Source organism: Pelophylax lessonae (assembly GCF_965119305.1).
Source record: "Pelophylax lessonae genome assembly, chromosome: 9".
Classification (NCBI taxonomy): Eukaryota; Metazoa; Chordata; class Amphibia; order Anura; family Ranidae; genus Pelophylax; species Pelophylax lessonae.
This window is the reverse complement of record NC_138776.1, coordinates 162,099,298-162,123,780: the sequence shown is the minus strand read 5'-3', so window position 1 is coordinate 162,123,780 and position 24,483 is coordinate 162,099,298. Positions and strand designations below refer to the sequence as shown.

The window sequence follows — 24,483 nt, the reverse complement described above, 5'->3', positions numbered from 1 at the left end:
TAAATTGCATTCAGTGGCTCTTTAAAGTAAATCTATCACAAAAGTGCAAACTAAGACCATCTAAGTACATTTTTAAACAGATAACCTTTTTGTGAAAACCTCATAGCCAAATTATCAGTTGATTCAGAGATCTGGACAACCTAAAGTGATTTTTTTTTCTTAATAAAAAACATGTCCTAGTTACTTGCTGCTTCCTATGACGGCACTTGTGGAGGCTTCAGGCTTGATCCCAAACCAGGCTCTGTGTGTCCATTGAAACACACAGCGTGGCTCGGCCCTGCCCTTACTGTCTCCTCACAGACTGTGATTGACAGCAGCAGGAGCCAATGGCTGCCTCCATGTCCAGGTAGGAGAGAGAGACGGTGCTCTCAGGCACAGCAAGGTATTGTAATTAGGCTCAGGTAAGTATTTTAGGGGGTGCTGAAGAACAGGGAGTTGAACACAAAAGATTTTTTTTTAAACCTTAATGCAGAGAATGCATTAAAGTAAAAAAAAAAAATAAATAAATCTAGTGCCTTTAGAACCACTTTACCCCTTGGAGCTGGCACCTCCCAGTCCTTTAAAGGGCTTTAGGATGCCGAGAGGCGGGGGGAATTTAGGATCATATGACCACTGTCTTTGGCTGTCACATGATCGGAAAGCTCTAGATCACAGCGAGCGATCATGAGCTTTCTGTTGGCCACTGGTAATTGTGACGGGAGTGAGCAGGGCGTGTGCTTTTGGCACAACTGTATTTGCCCTAATGAACACAAATATGTGGCCACTCGGTGCCAAGGCCCACTGCCGAGAGGCCGCATATTTGCTTACTGTCGGTGAATAGGGGTTAATACAGATCTTAACTTTACCTATTAACCGCCTTAGCGGTATCCCCGAGCGTGACTCGGGGTAGGAATTTTCTGCTATTAGCGGTATCCCCGAGTCACGCTCGGGGTCAATGGGCAGAGCGTGCAGACAGCGCAGCGGAGCTTCTCTTACCTTATCCTGGCGATCCAGCGATGAGCTCTCATTGCTGTGACCGCCAGTGAGATCTCCGCCGTTCGTCTGTCGGTAGGAGGACTTCCTAGTTCCGTTCCCTGCAGCAGCAATGCTGCATGGGAGCGGAACTAGGGAGGGAAAGTCAAAAAAAAAAAAAAAAACGTTTCACAAAACACATAACACATTTTATATTATATATATGCATATATATATATGCATATATGCATATATATATATATATATATATATACCTATATACACACACACACATATATATATATATATATATATATATATATATATATATATATATAAAATTATATTATTGATTCGATTATATATATATATATATATATATATATATATATATATATATATATAGTATATATATATATATACACACACACATATATATATATATATATATCTATATACACACATATATATATATATATATATATATATATACACACATATATATATAATATATAACGCATGAATTATAATCTAATCAATAATATAATTTTATTATATATATTATATATTAAATAATAAAATAATATTATTGATTCGATTATAATTCACTTGTTTGTGTTTCAAATTTATCACATCTGGCATGTCTACTAGAGACTTGTTTTGGTCAGGTTTAAGTCAGTAATTACTAAGAATTGTAGGCCTATAATACATAACGCCAAATTTCCATGAAAAGAATTGTACCGCTTTTGGAACAGAATTCCTGACAGAATCATACCGCCAGGGAGGTTAATGATTAATTTGTTCCCACCTCCTTTATTTATTCTCCTTACCATTCTCATTCAAAGTAAAAGTAAAGTAAAATCATAAATTATTGTCCCATAAAATAGTAATAGAGGGGAAATCTTCCATTGGGGACACTAGTTCTAGTGACCGGGGGGGGGGTGGCAAGGGATTCCCTTAATCTCAGGCATTTCCTCTCGCTTTGTGTTTTGGCTATGGGACAGGAAGTGAAGGAAAATCTCCCCAATGGGACACAAATGGCAAAAAATAAACTAACAGGGGTTATAACTATCCAAAAAAAAAAGATTTTCCTATAGTTCTACTTTTAAGTGTTATACAGTTCTAAATGTCTAACATGTTACATGCTTGAAACTTGATACTGATATATTTAATTTTCCAGGGGTGAGCTTACTGATACCACATGGAGCCATTCCACAGGGAAAATACTATGAAATGTATTTGATGATAAACAAAAGAGAAAACACTGTGTAAGTAATCTCTACTGTGGACTAACAGTGCCTTAGTAATATTAGTGATATTTGTGTATGGCCTATATTTAGTTGATTGTGTATTTTTGCGTTGAAAAGGATACTTTGAATAAATAAAACAGATTTCCGATACATAACCATTATTCTTAAAGGTGCTAAAGCCAATTATCCTGCAGCTATATCATAAACATACTGAGCCATGCAAGATTGTAGTTTAATTCTGAAGGATTCAGATGTTCAGGATTAAAGCTGCACGCTGAGATTCGTTTGTGGAAAGTGGCCATGCGATGATTGTGTGCGCGCGCACACACACACACTTACAAATGCATGGCTTCATCAGTTTTTCAAACCATTTAATTCTGATTTCATGCTGAATGTTTAGGCAGTAGTGGTAGATTGGGTCTATAATGGCTTTACCTGCTATGAAAAGCAAGTGATTGCACATCTAATGGTTATAAACTACTGGAATTACTTATGCCTTATCAAACCTTAAAGTAGCATTGTTATGACTTCTCTTGTAGACTACCTTCGGAAGGTACACAGACAATTTTAAGTCCCATTGTAACTTGTGGCCCCACTGGACTTCTGTTGTGTCGACCAGTCATCCTGACTATTCCTCATTGTGCTGATATCACCACATCCGATTGGATTTTACAATTAAAGACTCAGTCTCATCAAGGAAGTTGGGAGGTAAGATAATGGCAAAAAATGTTCAGTTGCAACTTTTGTGTGGCTCTTGGAGTGCAGAGCAGTAATGTTTGCTTTAAATGTTTTCTATTACATATCCCCTTCCTTCCTGGTGGTAAAATGATAAAGCTAGCTATACAATGTATTATGACAGAAACAACATTACCCCCAACATGTTTGTCACACAGCAGGATTTAATCATCATTAAACCTTGTTGTGAGTGAACTGGAGCTGAATGTCTTTGGTATGCGGCCCGTTATTTGGATGGTGGATTACAGTGGAGTAAGAGTGGACTCCAGGGCTTTGGCACCTGGTTTATTTTCAGGGAATTGAGAAGGATGCGGGCTGATCTTTTAGCAGTGTGAGTAACCAGTGTTGTTCGGGCAGCAAATGCTGTGGGTGGGTGTCCAGGACGAGGCTGTTTTACCCAGACCAAGACTGTGGCATCAGCACCATGAGATGGATCAGAGGAGTTTGTCAGTAGGGCACAGAGGATGTATGTGTCCAGGTCTGCTGGCCTAGACAGAAACACCCCGGTCCAGTTACCTGAGAGGGGTAAGAAAATGTTAGCATAGCCAAAGGCTTAAAGTGATATATGAAGGTGTATGAAGGTAAAAAAACTTCTGTGTGCAGCAGCCCCCACAGCTGCCCCTAATACTTACCTAAACCCCCTCTCAATCCTGTGATGTCCACGTGAGGGTTGCCTCTCCGGGGACTTGCACTCTTGATTGACTTTACAATCGTCAATCACAGCCAGTGAGCCAATCAGGAGACGGAGGGGGTGGGGCTGGGCCACGTTTTCTTGTGTGAATGGACACACACAGCCTCAGATCGGAAGCGCGGGTGCTTGGGTGCCCCCAGAGCAAGCTGCTTGCTGTGGGGGAACCCGGCAGGAGGGAGGAGCCAGGAGTGCTGGGCGTGGGACCCCAGAAGAAGAGGATCCAGGGTGGTCTGTGGAAAACCACTGCACAGAACTGGTAAGCAGAACATGTTTGTTATTTAAAAAACAACAAAAAAAAAAACAAGGCTTTAATATCACTTTATTGTTGTTTTGTTGCTGAGTGAAGGTAGAACAAAAATGCTAAATCTCACAGTATGTTCAATACATGTGAATACCAGTTTAACATTAGCCTACTTGTTTGCTAAACTATTGTTTGTTTTTCAGGAAGTTGTGACATTAAATGAAGAGACTCTTAACACACCATGTTATTGTCAGCTGGAAAGTCAGTCCTGTCATGTTTTACTTGACCAGCTGGGTACCTATGCCTTTGTCGGGGAGTCTTACTCCAGATCTGCTATAAAGCGGCTCCAGCTGGCAATATTTGCACCTATTCTTTGCACTTCTCTGGAATACAACCTCAAAGTTTACTGCTTAGAGGATACACCTGATGCATTAAAGGTAAAAGGATAAAAATCTGTTTTTTTTTTTTTTTTTTTTGGGGCTTTTCTTTGTTTTGATTTGCCAACAACATCACAAGGCACATTTATTTGTTAATAGCTAGGTTCAAGGGTAAGTGTAGGTTCAAGTCAATAAAATTTCAATTTCATATGAATCAATCGAGAGTTTATTAGAATGACCAAATCACATTAACATTTCCGGGATATAAAGAAAACGTACTGCTCTATATTGACCCTATTGGCTTAGGCTGGCCATAGATGATTCGAATCTCATCCGGTTCAACAGGAACGGGCTGAGATTCGAACTGAATAAGGAAATTTACCTTTTTGCAAGAATTAAACCTGCAGACTGAGAAAGTTCCAAATTAAAGGTTTATTATCAGATGTAGCTATGTGAGAGCATATCTAAAGCCACCCTATATGCTCTGATCTGATTGAGCTCAGATCCCCCCTTTTTAGAGGGTTTCTTATCACACATTTAGGGTATGGCACTTTGATACATGGCAACTTGCCCATGACAGGCTCTCCTGATAACATCTTATTGAAAACATGTTTTTAACAAACTTCCAAACGCCATTTTAGCTTTCACTTATTAATATAGAAATACATTAGGAGATATATATATATATATATATATCAATCACCCTAACATCATAATTCTTAATATCACCACTATATAGTCTTATTGCATCTAAAAATGTTATTGTCATACACTATGATGTAGGTATCAGTAAGGATCACATTATTCTTATACAGAACCATGTATAGGCAGGCTGAATGTACCAAGTTGATCAATCGATCAATCAACTTGGGTATAACCAGCCTGCCAGATTTTACATACGATCATCGCTAACGGCTACTATAGGGGCTAGCAATAATTGCTATCGTCTCCCGGCAGAGACTGCTTCCCCAGTTCCCCCCGCTGGGAGAATACAATGACTTGGCAGGAGGGACTCCCCTGTCCGCACTATCTGTGTTGATGGGGAATCTAGCAGGAAAGAAATTTGCTCCATGTATGGATCTATATAGGAAACGTGTATATATATCTCCCAGGTACAATTTTTGGAGGGATATCTCATCCACGGCCAGTTTAAGGATAGATAGCCATGAAGTAGCATGTCTTATTCTTAGTACTGTCTGGTAAAACTGTTTAATTTGGGAGCATTTTCTAAATTTTTTTGTTTATGCTAGCTGCCAGCCTTTCCTTAGTTCGTTAACCGTCATTACCAAAAAAAAAAAAAACAACTCAAGAGAGAAAAATACTTAAAGGGAGCATTACATGGGATTAAATCTGAACTTTAGGCAAATATAAAATACACAAATGAATGCAGCTCTATAATCATTAATACTGTACATCAATAAATGTAATTTTAATTTCAAGCAGTCTAGTTACCCAAATTTAACCTAATTTAAGCCTTTGCGGTCTCTGTACAACAGGGCAGGGAGTGTAATAGTAAGGAGCAGTTCAAGAACCCAATATGTTCATGTTCTGTCAAAAAGCATGCTATTAGGGAGAAAAAAACAGAGTAATGTAGAGATGAACTCATCACTGTGCTGCTTCTTCCTTCACTGCCCAGTCACAATCTGGGGTCTGTTCTGAGTTCAGGGGAAGTAGGCTTAAAGTGATTGTAAACAATGAACTTGTAAAACAACCCATTCAGTTTAAAATAGAAATAAAAGGCAAAACATTTTTGTATAAAAAAAAAAAAAGAAACATAAATACCTTTTTTCAATTTTTTATAAGTGTTCATATTCCCTCTGTCCTCAGCTGCATGAGAGCTGGAAGGAGGAGAAGCAGCAGCAGCACACTGAGCTTCCCAGTGAATGACTGTGAAGCAGGAGCGTGTCTGGCCATGCCTGATCATGGGAGGAGAGTACACTAAGTTCAGAGCGCAGCTAGAGAACTGACCACAGTGTGTTCCCCTGCTTAGTGTGGTCAATTTTTAATGGGAAAGCAAGGGGACTGGAAGGTATACAAAGAGAACATGGGAATTTCTCATACAAGTACATGGTACAGCAGGCACATAACAGGTATATGAAGTGTTGGGTTAACAAACTCTTTAAAACAGAGCACCACCCAAAAGGGGAAGCTCCGCTTGTTTGCACCCCCCACTCCACTGCCACATTTGGCACTTTTTTGGGGGTAAGATCACCGCACAGTGATCTACAAAACTTTTGCCCCCCCCCCCCCCCCCGCTGCCTTCTGGAAGACAACAGAAACATTCAGAAAGTGCAGCGTGACTCACGCATGCGCAGTAAGAGAGAGTCTGTGAAGCTGCGAGGCTTCACCACCTGTTTCCCTATAGTTAAGATGCCGGGGCCTGCACCCCGAGCCAATGGATGAATTGGCTTGGGGTGTCGGCTTTGCAGAATCCTTGAACAGGTTAGGGTTCTTAGACTAAAAGTCAGCAGCTAAATTATTTGTAGCTGCGGACTTTAATGGTGCTGCCCATCAGACAGAGGGCATTTCATATTACTAAATATTCCAACAAATGCTGCTTTTGTTATTTTATATTTTAATGGGCTATTCATCTTTATCTTGATATTTTTGGCTAGAGTTCTGTTTTAACCAAAATCTCAAACTACTTATTAAAGCAGACTTTTTCTGTACAGACTAAAATGTTATAGTGCTTGTTGATGGACTTCACACAAGTCCATCAACAACATTAGCTTGAGGCGATTTTGTGGCACTTCTGGTTAATAAAATAAAGGTGTTTCTTCAGCTGTTCGCCTAAACCTGTGTAACCTGAAAATCTAGCTATTAACTGGATAAATCAGTCACAAAATTGGGTGTTTTTTTGGAACATTAATTAGCAGACCTTTTTTTTTTAATGCAGAAGCTGGAACAGTCTTTCAGTTTTAAAAAGAGCAAGCTAATTAAAGTAGAAAACTGTTTCCTATATTACCGTTTTAAATATTCAAATGACTCACATTAAGGCAACATATACTTGTCTAACCTTATAGCTCTCAGGTAATTAATGTACTCAGAGAGCTTCCTCAGTGTTTAAAGGGCAAAATAAAGTAATTATTTTTACTATTTCTCAGTTTTGCACGCAAGTGAGCGAATATCTTCCTAATAACCTCATTATCTCAACAGATAATTTCAGAAAACAAACTAACTGGGACGTTACATAATAATTAGGTAAAAATTCAGGCTGTGTTTGTAGCTTCCTGTACTTTAGATACTCTAGAACCTCTCAACAGGCCCATCTCCGTCTAAATATTTCCAGTTAACGATATTAATAGTCCAATCCAGTATAATTGTACTAAATAAAGTTTATCTTATGCAAACGGATATGTAAACTGTTTATGTTGACTTTTAAAGTGGTTGAAAAGAGCAAAGGTTTTTTACTGCATGAAGGTAAAAAAACCTTCAGTCTACAGTGCCCCCCGCAATACTTACCTGAACCCAGTTTTGATCCAGCGATGTGCACAAGAGCAGCGGCTCTCCCAGGTTTCTCCCTCCTCATTGGCTGAGACACAGCAGCTGGAGACATTGGCTCCCACTGCTGTCAATCACAGCCAGTGAGAAGGGAGCAGTGGGTGGGACTGAGCAAGCAGCTTGCTCTGGGGGCTCTTGGCAAGGGGGAGGGGCCAAAAGAGCTGTGGGGAACCCAAGAAGAGGAGGATAGGGGCTGCTCTGTGCAAAACCATTAAGTATGATGTGTTTAATATTTAAAAGAAAAACAAATCAACCTTCAGAAACACTTTAAGTTTATGTTGACCATTTTGATAAGCAAAGTGCATTGGGCCACCTGCACAGGTTTTTTTTTGGGGGGGGGGGGGGTTGTGGTTGTCAGAACATCTTTTCTCTTCATGCTTGGATGGGCTCTGCTGATAGACAGTAGAGATAACCAATTCCAAAATTCCAAATGGGGAGGTTTGACACTTACAAAATGGAGATGGTAGTCAGTATTTGGATTAATTCGTTTTTTTTGTACAGCTCCTTTTTGAGAATGTGCATAACTTTACCACAAGTGTCCTCTTTTGTAACCTTGAAATACTTTGAAGATATCTGAAAATGAAATCGTTTTGATAAAAATAAGTTTTCATTAGGCTGTAAAACCATGCAAACATGCACTTTATCAAGTTAACAAGTCCTTTTCATAATGAAGACATAGCCTAAATCTTGTTTGCTTTGTCTTGTATGCAGGAAGTTCTGGAACTGGAGAAGACGTTAGGAGGCTATCTCATAGAGGAACCAAAGCCACTGATGTTTAAAGACAGCTATCACAACCTGCGCCTGTCTATCCATGATATTCCTCATTCACTGTGGAGGAGCAAATTACTCGCCAAATTTCAGGTCAGTAGGTTTCTTTTGACAAAACGGGCAGTTATGGGAAATCCCCAAAATTCTGGTTTTAGAAATAGTAAGGTGGTGATACAAAGATCTTTTTAGGATCTGGATTTCTCTTCCCTTTAGGCAGACTTCCACTGTCACCTCCAGTCATGTTGGATGGAGTTTTAATCCTAAATCCAACTCCAGCCAAAACCTTTTTGTTAGTTTTGGGTTAAGCAGGGGGGGGGGGGGGTCAAAGCTTTTGTCTTGGTATCATTGCCATCTGTGTCCATCTTAGGGAGGTTTTCCTTCAATTGCTGTCAGGACAGGAAGCAATAGTAAATCTCTCTAATGGAGACGCAAACAGAAACCCATTTTTAGTGGAGTAAGAAAATCCAAAGAACTGCTAACACTGTTTTTTATTGCTGTCTGTGCCTTTCTGTCCCAATGTCACCTGCACATCCCATTTCTTGAGAGAGTAGCACAGAAACTGGAAGTAAGGAACAGTCTTCCCAGTGGAGATACAGACCACAGTAAAATTGATGTTCTGACTCTTATGGACTCTTATGGATAACATGTTTCGGCTATATACATTATTATGCAAACATATTTAGACATGCCTGGGTACTACTGTGTGCCACTCGCTGCAAGGATTACATTTTATTATTGTCTAAAAGTGTATGCATTGTGTCTTTCAGGAGATTCCTTTTTATCACATCTGGAGTGGAAGCCAGAGGGCGCTGCATTGTACATTCACTCTGGAGAGGTACAGTCTGGCTTCAACAGAACTAACATGCAAAATCTGCGTGAGGCAAGTGGAAGGAGAAGGACAGATTTTCCAGTTGCACACAATGCTGGAAGAGGTATGTAGTTACCGTTAAGGATTGAAATGTTTGTCACGTACCTTGCGGCTGAGTTTGACATGCAGAGGAAGGTCTCTCGTACAGTCCCGGCCCGGGGGCCACTGATGTTGTGACAGTGGTAACGAGAGTGCTGTGAGGTATGAGTGCCTGTGTACTCTTCTGCTGGACGTAGTGATGCGTAGCAGGTGCATCACCAGAGTTGGCTGGATAGCTGGAACTGCAGACCCTGGGCTGGTGCACAGCAGGCAGTGGTAGCAAGTACAGAAAGACTGGTGACCCACAGTAGAAAAAGCATCAGCAAAGTCCAGAGACAGGCCAAGGTCAGGGCAGATAGCATTTAAGCAAAGTCAGGGGCAAGCTGGGTCAAACACAGAAGTTAGCAGAATCAGAACAGGAACACGGGTAGCAATGAACTAGTGCAGCTGCTGCAATTATATAGTCCACTTGGCATCAGTGTCAATGGCTAATGCACATGCACATACGCATATGCGTTCCCCTGAGCACAGTAAGACAGACATCAGTAGGCCCGCTCCAGCAGGTCCACTCCTGCACATTTGCTTCAGCTGCGCTATGGCAAGCACATTCCTGACAGCCCCATTCTTTCTTTAATCTTGTTTAAGTCTCCTTCTGTTTTCCTCTAACTCATCAGCCTGTAAACTAGTATTAAAGCAAGGACAAAAATATCTGGTGTAATATTTGGAACAGGGCTTCAAAGAGGAACTGAAACCTGGAGATTGTGCTCAGAAAAAGATTGGCAGAGGGTAAAGAATTTGTCCCCAATATTTGGTCTCTCTGCAGCTGATCTCTTCCCTGACTTGCAGTGCCATGTTCTGTACTGTGTCTATATGTGGTGGAGGCCATCTTGGTACAGCAAGGGCTTTGCTTCTTCATATCAGAGCCTCATGTAAGGAGAACAGTGAGCAGCACAATAATGACTAAGTCTCGCTCCAGATCTCCTGAGACCAGCAGTCAGATGCAGCAGTGCCATAGATCTTACACTGCAGATTTACAGCTATAAGGCTGTAGGGACAGGTGTGTTTAGGCACCCTTACATATCAGGAAGTGCAGTGATATTATTTGTAAGTAATTTTAAACAAAAAGGTAGCTCTCTTTCATGGTGCTGCTTAGGCAAAGTTAATATTCCTACATACCTCTTAGACCTGAACTCAAAAAGTAAAGAATTGTAATGGTATATGTCAGAATAACCATAAATGTGTAATTCTTAGGGGTATGTTCTGCTTGGAAAACTTCATCCATGAACGCCACATACTTAAGGGATTACAGCCCCAGCCTATTAGCATTCATAAAACTGGTAGTCCCATTCTGATGGTCAGATGAGTCTGAGAAATCTCCCCCGTCTCAACAATTTTATTGGACATTTTAGTTACATTTGCGGCTGGTCAAGGGGGCTTCGTTTTTTCTGAGGGCCTTGAAGAGCAGTAGAAAATAATACCAACCATGCATCATCAGGAAACACTGAATATGTTTTGAAATAAGCAAGCGTAGATGGGCTGCTTTACCTCAAAGTCACAATTTTAATAGAAGAAGAAAACTCTCTGCAACTGGTATATCGTTTTATTTGATCAATGGGTATATCATATCATTTGAGCATTTGCATTTTGCTCAGCTTCACAGGCCCAAAAGTTCAGTTGTGCGTGCAAACACACACGCTAGCTTTGTGTGTATACCAGGGCTTGTGTTTATTCCCAGGTTGGCTTTGAACTACAGAAGGGTGAGATCTTCTGTTTGTAAGAGTGGCCACAATCATCTGAGGGATGCTAAATGGTTTAAATCCTCCTTCGGTATTTAGCACACTGTCATTAACATGATCACATTTTTCATAAAATGAGGAACAGTTAAAATGTATGTCAAGTTTTTTTGTTTTATGCTTTCTTGATTTCTATTAGGAAGATTTTATCTCAAATGCAAAAAAAGTAGTTTCTCACCTTTCCACAACCTGATAAAACCTAGTGATAGTGACCACTATCACTAGGACATGAAGTGAGGGCAATATACTCCTATGTCACATGCTGTAGTTCCTCTGACCAGCCGCTACATCACTACAGGCCACAATAGTGGCATAGTGGTTAGCGAGTGGAACCACAGTGGGTGACCAGGAATTTAGTCTCAAAGGGAATTTTTCTCTTTTAAGGCCACTAAATGCTAATTTAGTGACAGAGTCTCTTTAATGATGCGTTGTGAGCCCCAACCTAAACTCAAGCTACATTAACCGGTTGCCGACCGCCGCACGACTATATACTGCGGTGGTCAGCCCCGGCCAGGCAGAGTGACGTATGGATACGTCACTCGCCTGTCACTGACTTGCGAGCCTATTGCGGGCGGGCGCGCGTCCGCCGCGGCTCGTTCACAGACAAGTCAGTGCGTGTGTCCGGCGGACTCGATGTCCGCCGGTCACACTACGATCACTCCTGTGAAGGGAGAAAGGCGGAGCGGCTTATGTAAACAAGCCGCCCGTCATTCTCCCTGGTGTTAAAATGAAGATCAGACGGTTCTACTATGTAGAACCGTTGATCTTTGTTTTTACACCAATAGCCATGTCCCTGCACAGTTAGAAACACGCCCCTAGGACACACTTAACCCCTCCCTGTCCAATAAAGTTAACCCCTTCCCTGCCAGTGTCATTTTTGCATTAACAGTGCATATGTAAAGCACTGATTACTGCAGTAATGTCACTGGTACCCCCAAAAGTGTCAAAAATGTCAGTCAAGGGTCCGATCTGTCCGCCGCAATGTCGCAGTACCGCAAAAAAAATCGCAGATCGCCGCCATTACTCGTTAAAAAAAAAAACACCAAAAATGACAAAAATCTTTCCCTTTGTTAGTAAACGCGATAACTTTTACGCAAACCAATCAAAATACGCTTTTTGCGATTTTTTTTTTTACCAAACATATGTAGCGTAAAACAATTTGGCCGAAAATGTTAAAAAATTTAGATTTTTACATTTTTTTTGGGGGGAATTTCATATAAAAAAAAGTGAAAAATATTGTTATTTTTGCAAAGATTACGCTCTTTTTTTGTTTATAGCGCATGATCAAAAAAATCGCACAGGTGATCAAATACCACCAAAAGAAAGCTCTGTTTGTGGGAAAAAAAGGACGTGAAATTCGTTTAGGTACAGCGTCGCACGACCGCGCAATTGTCCGTCAAAGTCACGCAGTAAAAAATCGCAAAAAAACCCCTGGTCTTTTAGCAGCCATATCCTCCGGGGCTTAAGTGGTTAACATGTAATAGAATAAACAATGAAAGATACACCCTGCGTAGTTGCTACAAGTTACTATTTTCTAAAAAAACAGTGTTACCTAATTTTTTTTAACATTTTTAATATACTAGAAATCTTTTTTTTTTTTTTTTTAATTGAGCCAAGGGCTTAGTTATATATTGCTTGCCAGTACAAGTTCCAAATGTTTCCTTGTGTTTCTCTATTGTATATTTTTGGTTTGTTATATTTGTATCTTATGTTATATCACTATACCATTTTATTTAAAGATCGTAATTCGACAACATTCGGCTTCCAGTTTATTTCCAAATATATTTTTATAAAAAAAAAAAAAAAATCAAAGTTAAAGGCATTTTAAATTCTTACTGGTGTATGTAAATCAGAGTAACTTCTTTATCATAAAATTCCATTTAAAGACATTGCGTTGTAAAGATTTTAAAACAGACATTCTGTATTCAGCTTTTCACTTTATTAACTTTATTATATTTTGATAGAGTTTGAGTGTTAATGTTTCTTTAATGACAATTTTATCTATAGATGTTTAATGATATTTGGATGGAGTAATGAGCAGAAAATATTAATTATTCAGGATTTGCCTAGCTGTGGAAATATTTAAGTGACTAGTCGTTATCTTGTCTGTGAACATCAAATGCCTATCATGAAACAGTAAGCATTGCAGAAGAATAAAACATTGGCTTTTTCAAAACAAACATCTCCATAAAACATGCCGTAAAGAGTGCAACTGCTCATTGTGCTTTAAAACATTTACTCCTTCCTTAATGTAGAGGTGTGAATGTGCTATTACTGATCCCCATATTTCCCTTAACAATCAGCCAGTTTTAGCCAGCATAGCATGTAGAGCCTGATTTAAAGAATCAGTGAAAACTGTTAGCTCCTAATAGTGAATTTGATGGGATGTTCTCTGTTTTTATGTTAAGGTGAAACCCAGATTTTAAAGAGGAAAATCCACTCAAGGGGAAATATTTATATTCCTCGCACTTTACCAAACCTTATCGTAGATCTCTACCATCTCATGGTCTCTACGTAATAATATAGGCCACATGTGTCAAACACAATGTGTTTGGACCCAGCTGTCATGGTAAACATTGGTACCAATGACCAAAAAAAAGGAAGGTGGAGTGGCCTTAAAAAGGATTTTAGGGATTTAGGAGCTGCATTGAAGAGAAGGACCTCCAAGGCGGTTTTCTCAGAAATGTTACCTGTACCTCAAGCCACACTAGAGAGGCAGCAGGAGCTTAGGGAACTCAACAAGTGGCTGAGGAACTGCAGTAGGAAGGGGGGTTTCAGGTTCCTGGAGAACTTGGCTGACTTCTCAGGCTGTTATTGGGTCTTTAGTAGGGATGGGCTGCACCTAATAGGGAGCGTGCAGCTCTATTCGAGGAAATAATGGGAAAAAAGTTGGAGGGCCTTTAAACTAGATGATGGCAGGGAGGGTTCAGAGGAAGAGAAAGCCGGCCGTGAGCAAAGGTCATAGGGTACTAGTGGTGGCATTAGTGGTAATATATCCATAATATCTTAATCCAGGGTTAATGAGTTGGCAAATCATAATCGCAGCCTCAGAATATCAAAGGAAAAAATAATATGCACCCATACAAAACTGAGGGGCATGTACACAAATGCCAAAAGCCTAGCTAATAAAATGGAAGAACTGGAGCTGCTGTTAAACGAGGAGGATTTAGACTTTGTGGGAATATCAGAAACTTGGTTTGACAGCTCCCACAACTGGCTGGCAAATATCCAGGGGTATTTCTTGAATCGGTGGGACAGTTAGGGTAGAAGAGGGGGAGGGGTGTGTCTAAATATCAAGAATGATTTAGGGGTGGAAGAGAGGAATGACATTGCAAATGGGGGGGGGGGGGGTGGAATCTGTGTGGTTGGAAATCCAAAGGAAAGAAGTAAGTGGGAAATATAATAGTGGAGGTATGTTACAGGGCCCCTACCCTGAAGGAGGAGTTTGATATTTTGATCTCTTATCGCAATAAAAAAATGGCGGCAAGAAGGGCAATGTCATCATAATGGAGGACTTCAACTATCCAGTTATTGACTGGGCAGAGGGGACAGCTCACAAATTAAAGGCCCATAATTTCCTAAATGTCTTACAGGACAATTTCATGTCCCAATTGGTGGATTCCTCTAATGGAAATACGGGACAACTTTGGAACCAGCGATAAAAGCATAATTACATTCAGCATAAATCATAGGAAAAGGAGGCACGAGGGTAGTACAAGAACAATAATTTTCAAACGAGCAGACTTTACTAAACTGCGTTCAATACTACAAAACATTAAATGGGACCAAATCCTACAACCATTAAACACTGAGGAAAAAGGAGAGTGCTTAAGGAACAACATAAATAAATGTATTACCTAGTGCATTCCAATGGCAATAAATATAGAACAAAGGTTAAACCTGGGTGGCTTAACCATACCATAAAAGTCATATTAAAGAGAAAAACAATGGCCTTTAAAAAATATAAAGTGGAGGGGTCATTGTCAGCAAATTTAACGCTAAAAGAAATGCAATAAGAAATGTAAGAAAGCAATGAGGCTGGCTAAAAAAAGACTATGAAAGACAGGAGAGTAAATAAAATCCCAATAATTTATTTAAATATTTGAACATTAAAAATGTGAGGCTAGAGCACATTGGCCCCATAAAGGATGATAAGAAGTTGGTCACAGATGACAAGGAGAAGGCAACTGTACTAAATGCTTTCTTCTCTCCAGTTTTTACTGGAGGGGTATAAAAACCATGATGGTATTGTTAGTTACACATCACATAATGTACCCTTACTAACTGTAGCTGGTGTCTAGAAAAAAGGTAACACAAATAAATCACCAGGACCAGGTGGCTTACACTCAAGAGTCCTCAAAGAACTCAGTCAGGTTATAGCCAGACCACTATTCCTAATCTTTATAGACAGCATACGACATGCATACGACATATGACAGGAATGGTACCAGCTGATTGGCGAAAAAACTGAGTTGGTACCAATATTCAAAAAAGGGCAGAGATATACTCCTGGAAACTACAGGCCTGTCAGTCTAGCATCAATGATTAGAATATCTAGAATCAATTAACATTCTACGAGGAAGTGAGCTGCCATCTAGATAAGGGAAGGCCTGTGGATGTGGTGTATCTGGATTTTGCAAAAGCATTTGATACAGTCCCCCACAAACCCTTAATCTACAAACTAAGGTCTGTAGGCATAGACCATAGGATTTGTTCTTGGATAGAAAGCTGGCTACAGGGGCACGTCAAAAAGGGTGGTGATAAATATTGTGTACTCAGACTGGTATGGTGTGGTAAGTGGGGTACCCCAAGGCTCTGGCCTGGACCACTTCTGTTTAATATATTTATAAATGATATAGAAGATGGGATAAAAAGCTCAATCTCCATGTTTGCTGACGACACAAAAATAAGTAGGGCAAGAACTTTACAAGAGTATCTGAATAAATTAGTAGGGTGAGCAGCTGCATAGCAAATAAGGTTTAATATTGAAAAATGTAAAGTAATGCACCTGGGGGGTTAAAAATATAAACGCAAGTTACTCACTAGGGGGAGGACCTCTGGGGGAATCCAGGATACATAAGGCAGACAGACTGAGCAATAGCATTCAATGTCCAACTACAGCAAGCAAAGCAAAGCAGAATAGTAGCATGCATTAAAAAGGGAATTTACTCCAGAGATTAAACGATAATCCTGCCGTTTCCGGGATTCATGTGTGAAGAGAACACCTCTCCAAACTGCCAGACACCATTGAATTTGAGCATTTGCCCACTCAAGTCGGTTACGACAACGAACTGCAGTGAGGTCGAGACCCCGATAAGGACGACGAGCATGCAGATGAGCTTCCCTGAGACGGTTTCTGACAGTTTGTGCAGAAATTCTTTGGTTATGCAAAAAGATTGTTGCAGCAGCTGTCTGGGTGGCTGGTCTCAGATGATCTTGGAGGTGAAGATGCTGGATGGGTTGGTCCCGGGCTGGTGTGGTTATACATGGTCTGCAATTGTAAGATTGGTTGGATCTACTGCCAAATTCTCTGAAATGCCTTTGTAGACGGCTTATGGTAGAGAAATGAACATTCAATTCACAGGCAACAGCTCTGGTGGACATTCCTGCAGTCAGCATGCCAATTGCACGCTCCCTCAAAACTTGCGACATCTGTGACATTGTGCTTTGTGATAAAACTTCACATTTTAGAGTGGCCTTTTATTGTGGGCAGCCTGTGGCACACCTGTGAAATAATTATGCTGTCTAATCAGCATCTTGATATGCCACACCTGTGAGGTGGATGATTATCTCAGCAAAGGAGAAGTTCTCACTAACACAGATTTTGACAGATTTGTGAACAATATTTGAGAGAAATTGTCCTTTTATGTACATAGAAAAAGTCTTAGATCTTTGAGTTCAGCTCATGAAAAATGGCAAAAACAAGTGTTGCGTTTATAGTTTTGTTCAGTGTACAATGTCCAAACAGCTGTGAGTGAGAGCGATGAGGTTCACCGATATCAAGGGTATTTAATCCTTCATATGGCACAATGGAGCTGAATGTTATTGTGTATACATATACAACTTTTTCACAAAATTTCATCCAACATTGTGTTTTAACAGAATGCCAAATCATTTGATCCTTTCTGTTCACATCCCGGAAGTAATGTAACAACCCAGTTAGGACCATATGCCTTTAAGATTCCCTTAACCATCCGGCAGAAAATTTGCAATAGCTTGGATGCCCCAAATGCTAGAGGAAATGACTGGAGGCTACTAGCACAAAAGCTCAACATGGATCGGTAAGTCAGTGGTTTTCATATTTCCTTTTTTGACTATCATAAATGGAAAAAGATTTGTAGTTTATAGACTTGATCATTAAAATACAAATGAAAAATGTTTATTTTGAAAATTCATTTATGAACTGCATTGGATCTATAAATGTGATTTGAATGGCAGTTCTTTTGTTAAATTTCAATTTTGCATTTCGCTCTAGTCACTAAACCTAAGTGATTGCTATTATAGACAACTTAATGCTAAAGTCTTTGATTTTTAACTCTTTCAAAAAACATCAGACCCCTTAAAGCGGGGGTCAACAACCTGTAGATCGCGGTCTGGGCTTGTTGTTTCACCCTTCCAGGGCATCAAATGGAGTGCAATGCAGAGGGACTACTTGTAAGGTTGAATTTGTAGATTTGTAGTAGAGAGCAAAAGCCACATAAGCCGATGCCTCCTATGTACTGTCGGCTCCTGTCCCATGCAGAGTGATACCAACTGCACTCCATCTCTTATCTCAGCTAGCGGTCTTCAGAGATGTGCCAGCAGCAGGAAAGAAGAGATCTTCGGGTCAGTGTCTAGCAATACACTTGGCATAATATAGGGCTGCTTTCACACTGATGTGCTGCGGTTTAGCCGTGGGTAGTGTACCTGCAGATTTTCTGTGGGTTTGCTGCGCATAGCCATAGACTTCTATTATATCCAGCGGGTTTGGTGCACTTTCTGAATGGAGAAGTTTTAGTGCGCTTTTAGAAAGTGCATCTTACCTGCAGGATATAATAGAAGTCTATGGTAAAGCACAGCTAACCAAAGAAAGTTGCAGATCCACTGCACTGCAACAACGGTACAGGTAAACAGCAGCTCAGGACAGTAAGGGTTCATTTACATTTGCAGTTTGGGGGGTGGTAAAACCCCATAGTTAAAATGTGTTTTTATCACCCCCCCGCCTCAGTCGCACCCCCTAAAGCTGCAGTGGTCAGGGGTGTACACATATCGCAGCAAGAGTTATATGCCCTGTCATGGTTGGTGGGTGTAGCACCTGCCAACCATGACCCATTCAAGTGAATGGGGTCACTCTGCAAGTGCCCTGCAACCTTGTGCAAAGCAGAAAACAAGAGGTTAAAGCAGGCAGCATTGCGTTGCTTTCTTACCACCTGCTTTAACCCCCCAGAAGCATGCAGTTGCGGGGCACTTGCTGAGTGGCCCCATTTACTTGAATGGGCCGGGACTGGCACCCACTAAAAGCAACAGGGCCTTAATTCCTGCTATGGCATGTGTACTCTTTAGGAATTGGGGGGAAGTTAAACTTCGACTCAACTGCAAGGTTTTACCATCTCCCAACTTTGTGTGAACAAGCCCTAAGGATACTATTGCCCAATGCAACTAAGGGCTCATACACAAGTGCAGCAGGCACTGCAGCTCCTCTGAAAAGTGATCCAAGTGTGTTTGACAGGTAGTGAGGAAGCAAAATATGTTGCCTCCTCACCACCTGATATAAACCCATGATTGTCATGCAATGCATGCGATTGCAAAACAGTAGTACGCAATTAAAGGTTTAACTCAGGTGTGAGGAGGCGACACTGTGTCTGCTGATCTTTGACTTCTCCCATGTTGTTCAGGTAGATCTCCACCTCTTTAAGGTTGCCTAGCCCTGTCTTAAAGCATACAATGTCAGGTTAAAATAATAAATAATAAACATTCACCATGCCCAAACTATTTAGATCCTCTCAGTCTCCCATCTCCACAACATACAGGCTAATTATTATGGGGTCCAAGATAAGAATTAGGAGGGCTAAATAGGCTCTTTGAGGTAACACAGGCAGAGGGCACAAGACAGCCCAGCTTTAAAGCTTTCCATAGACAGAATGATTTTCTTTCCTGCAACCATGAGTGAGTTTTGATGGGGGTCTCCCTCCTGCGGAATCATTGTGTTCTCCTGGCGGGAAGGGGGGGGGGAGCCGTCCCTCCGGGAGAATGCATTAATCGCAATAACAGCAATAATGGCATGTAAAATCTTCCAGCCTGGTTGTACCCAAGTTGATCAATTGATCAATCAACTTAGGTACATTTAGCCTGCCCATACGTGGTTAGAATATCAGCTGGCTTTTGCTGAACCGGCCAGGATATGAACCGTCTATGGCCCTCTTAAATTTCTGACATGACCAAACAGATGTAACAAAGAACTTTTAATGGTAGAACAGAAATAAAGGTAGCACGTAAGCAGCTCATTCTTAGGGTTTACATACACTTCACAGTGAAACTAAGCCTTGTTAAAGGTGGTGAGCTTTTACTATATTCTGCAAGTATGCACACATATTTGCAGATTATGGAACACACCTACCTCCTTCTGTGCCGTCCTCCTGTGAGGGCGGGTCTAGGCTTTTGTTGCTGTTGCGCCTTTGTCTCCTCCATCTCCACTGCCAATCTTCCTGAGTCCTGCAGCACTCCTTTTTGGCCTGCCCCCTTCTGCCCTTTCAGCCATTCATATTGCTTGTATTACTACAATGCACTATGAATAGGCGATAAAGATCCTGTCATTGAACTGCTCCTTGATTCACAGAATGCAATGCTTTGTATGAGAGTTGTAATATGAGTTTTGGTAATTGCGGGGAAGCCAAAAGCGGGTGAGAAGCAAGCACAACTTTTCTCAGTATCAGCGGCCCCTAGATCCTTTACCAGTGTGTCCCTTAAGGGGTCCAGTTGACAATGTCTGTGTAATCTGATACCTTACTGGTTTATTCACAACTCATGATATTTACAACATAGTAGAAAGTCAGCTGGCTGATTAGGGGGGTCTGTTTCCTCACTCACCACTTTCTGACTGCAAGGGGTAAATACAAAATATTCATGTGAATTACTTCATATAAACCCGGACATAAAAGAATATTTTGAAAAACGTTCCCTTCTTCCTTAACCACTTTCTGCCCACGCTATAGCCAAGAGACGGCTACAGCCTGGGCTTCCAGTGCCGGGAGGGCATCCTTAGACTCCTCCCGTGATTGCGCTGCATTCGGGGCCCCCTACGACCTGCTTTGTGATGATTGAGTCCTTTGGACTCCGCTGATCACAGAACAGGGTAAAGGGCCAATCACGGTGGCCCTTTACCATGTGATCAGCTGTCAGCCAATGGCAGCTGATCATGGAAGTAAACACAAGTCGGTTATCTGCTTTTTTTTCCCCATGCTGACAGTGTGAGGAGAAAAGATGCAAGCCGATAACTGGCTTCTGTTACAGGGACATCAGTCCCACACAGTGTCCACCAGTGCTGCCAATCAGTGCTGCCAATCAGTACCTCATTATCAGTGCTGCCTATCAGTGTCACCTATGAGTGCCTCCTCCATCAGTACCCACTAGTGCAGCCTCATAAGTGCCACCTATCAGTGCTGCCTCATCAGTTCTCATCAGTGCAGCCTCATCAGCGCACATCAGTGAAGGAGAAAAACGATATGTTTGCAAAATTTTATGACACACAATGAAAAATGTTTTTTGGGTTTTTTTTTTTTCAAAATTTTCGGTATTTTTTTGTTACTTTAGCAAAAAAATTAAAACTTAGTGGTAATTAAATACTACCAAAAGACAGCTCTATTTGCGTGAAAAAAAAATATAAAAATTTTGTTTGTGTACAGTGTTGTAAATCCGCGCAATTGTCATTCAAAGTGTGACAGCACCAAAAAGCTGAAAATGGGCCTTGTCAGAAAGGGGGTATAAGTGCCCAGTAAGCAAGTGGTTAATATTACAAATCAATAATAAACTATATGCAAAAATACTGTAAATAGCTTTTTAAAAAGTTATGATTTTTGCTATTTTTTTTTCTCTTCCTAGATATCTAAACTATTTTGCCACCAAAGCCAGTCCAACGGGGGTTATCTTGGACTTATGGGAAGCCTTACACCAAGATGATGGCGATCTCAACACACTTGCCAGTGCCTTGGAAGAGATGGGCAAGAGTGAGATGATGCTAGTCATGGCAACAGATGGAGACTGTTGATGACCTAATCCCAGTTGACTTAAGTTGGTAAATTTGTGGAAAGTGGAATAACGTTTGAGGGAAGAAAAGGACTTTGGTCCCCAAAACAAGAGACATTTTTAGTCCTTGTTTGTGCTGGATGACTCGCAGAGCTGCAGCTTAGTGGGGAGACCGAGTACTCCTTACAGTCTAAACACAACCAGCCTTAGAATTCCTTACATACTCTGTTTACAAGCCATTCAAGTGTCTAATGGAATACCCTTACACTCCACTCCACATAATGCCAGGTGCACGAAGAGAAGCATCATCGGTACCATGACAGCTGCTGATAGACATCACATCGCCATTCTAAAAGAAAAAAAAAAAAGACAACTTTGTAGTTTTATGCTCTTTCATTTCCTCCATCTTTAGAAATGATATCTATTCTTTGAACAGTCTGATCAAACTGCTTTTATCCTGTCCAAGCTTGGAACAGCCTATCTAATAAGGCAAGAGGTTTCTTAGGAAACGCAAGTTTATTTATTATCCAGATCTTTGGATGAGTCTTTGTTTTATATGTTAATGATTGAGATTTCTGAGTGTATGCACCCATGTGTATGTTTGAGGTCGGCTTGCCATCTATCTTCCCCTCCCATGTTGCTCCAGTAGAAGTTTCTTAATGCAAATTATTTCAATGGCTTACTTACACTTGTTAGGCCTGCTGTCAGTATAATAATGTTCAGTGTGTGACTGTACACAGACTGCATCGGGGTGTATTTATTGTCAGTTTCCTTGTTCTTCGACTTTCTGTAACAGATTCTTCATATTACACTCACATACATGAATGGAAACCCTACACAAGCTCAGGGAAAATATTGCTTATGTTCAATAATCCTGCCACTGGAACATGGAAAATAGGTGGCCAGTTAGAGAACCATGAATCAAGTCAAATCAACGAAGTTACAGGGCCACATTTAGGAATACTAGTACATCTGTAGCCTGAATACTACAACATGCAGCTGTAGCCCATACATAACACAATCTGGTTGGTAGTTTTTTGCCATTTTTTTTTTATACAAATGTCTATCAACATGTTTTTAAAGAGCCCCATTTCCATCCTTCATGATGGTCTTTTTTGTTTTGTTGGAATTCATGTATAGGTGAAGGATTATATTTTCTTTACAGTACCAACCAGTAAACATCCAATCAATATTACTATCCATGCTTTTATAACAATCGAGCTTCACTAGCTAAGTCAAATTTCTAGAGTGCTCCTTGGCATTCATGGATCCATAACATGACAAAATTGCCTTGCTGTTTGCTTTTATACATGCATACGGAGAGCTGCCTTTTTGTAAAGGCTAAAGAAGTAGTAAGCCGGTTTGTGTAGTAAGAAAAGATCAATGGCATGCAGTAGTCTATAGCAAGCAGCCAGTCTAATTTTATTTTTGATTCCATGAATGCAGCCAGTAATGGAAGATACTGATTGGTTGTTGTGGGTTACTGCACCAGCATAACATTGTCTATTGCCTTATTAAACAAGGACTTTAGAGTCCCTTTCTACTTCACTGCATATGTAATTGCAAACATCTTCGCATAATATGAAAAAATTAAAATGTATTTGTGTTTATTGTGTTCTGACCTAAGGAAATCTAACACTGACCATGACTCCTTGAAAAAAAAAAAATGTCCCAAGAACTTTTTTTGAACAGTGTCTTCACTGATTCACACAGATTTTTATTTTATCACGAGTGAATCCTCCAATGCCATTGTAGAAATTAAAATTTATTTTTCAGTAACACGCTCATTTATGTATCACTGCAAATGTGTAAAGAAAACTGGATTAAAAGTGTTATTTTTCTATTTCAAGTTTGATTGAATATATAGCACTTTGTACTAATCTTTCCATACTGTTCTGCTTGAAGGTGTTTAAATAACTAAGAATGTGGTGTTAAATTATGACACCACATAGCGTGATGTACATCTATTTCAATCAATCTTTATTACTGTCTGCTGGACTCCAAAGAAAGAACCGCCAGGATTTGTATTGTTGGCAGCCGAATCATAGTCTACTTTTGTGTCTCCTAACATGATTTTCTATATGTTTATGATGCCCATTTAAAGGAAAATCAAAGCCCTAGTAATGCATAAATACTTCATTTACATGAAAACTCTACCCTAACTGTTTAGCTTTATGGTGAATCATTTTTGACACATTTTAAGACTTGTGGTGATAGGCTTTTGCTTGTGTCATAATTGCTTCTCTGCCCATACAAGTCATTGGGAATAAAAAAACAGCATTAAAATAAGAAGGAGGAAAACAGCAGGTCAAAATGCACTTGCCAATGAAAGATCTCAGAAGCATCTCAAACAGATCAGCAAACTCAGCACGTTTAATCCAAACACTAAATTCCAAATTACTTCTCTCTCATCAGTAAATAAGTAGTGCAGCGTTGCAATATTTCCTATGTGCAAGCAAAAAACATACATTATACATGTTATCATTATATAAAAATCCTAATATACAGTAAAAAGTCCCATAAAGTGCAACACATATCAAAAATGTGTAACGATCATCCAATATAGGTATGTCCAAGTGGTAATGAAAGAAAAGCGCTGGCGCCACTCTGCCGTGTCCTGAGTTGGGATCAGCGGCCATTGTGTGAGATTGGCTGTTTATGTCCTTATGTTTTAATACTGGATATGCATCCTTTTTTAATTGTATACCAATTTTATAATAAATTGCTACACTATCAACCTTTTCTTGATCAGGTTCCAACATGAGAGGCTGTTTTACCCCAGGATTCACTGGATAGTTGCTGTGAATGTTTAAGGGATACTTTGATATTATGCAATATACCAATGGCATTCTGGTTAGTGCATATTGGTGAAGGAAACGGCACTGAGGTTGCTTTATGTGGAGGAGCACCTTTGTCACTTTTCTTCCATTAACACTTGGGGACATACCTTCACTGGATGATCTTTACACATTTTTGATATGTGTTGCTCTTTATGGACTTTTTACTGTATGTTGGGATTTTTATATAATGATCACATGTATCATATAT

At 40.2% G+C, this 24,483-nt stretch overlaps 1 protein-coding gene across 2 annotated transcripts in view; it reads left to right on the top strand.

Moving 5' to 3' along the window:
* UNC5B (unc-5 netrin receptor B) overlaps window positions 1–22,677 on the top strand; it is a 313,367-nt gene extending 290,690 nt beyond the window's left edge. For both annotated transcript variants that reach the window (XM_082268009.1, XM_082268008.1), the window contains 7 exons: window positions 2,132–2,219; window positions 2,741–2,909; window positions 4,072–4,305; window positions 8,458–8,607; window positions 9,282–9,446; window positions 17,317–17,495; window positions 21,292–22,677. In XM_082268009.1, the coding sequence (XP_082124135.1) occupies window positions 2,132–2,219; window positions 2,741–2,909; window positions 4,072–4,305; window positions 8,458–8,607; window positions 9,282–9,446; window positions 17,317–17,495; window positions 21,292–21,457 (1,151 nt within the window). In that variant the 3' untranslated portion in view covers window positions 21,458–22,677. The remainder of the gene's footprint in view (window positions 1–2,131; window positions 2,220–2,740; window positions 2,910–4,071; window positions 4,306–8,457; window positions 8,608–9,281; window positions 9,447–17,316; window positions 17,496–21,291) is intronic.
* The last annotated feature ends 1,806 nt before the right edge of the window (window positions 22,678–24,483 follow it).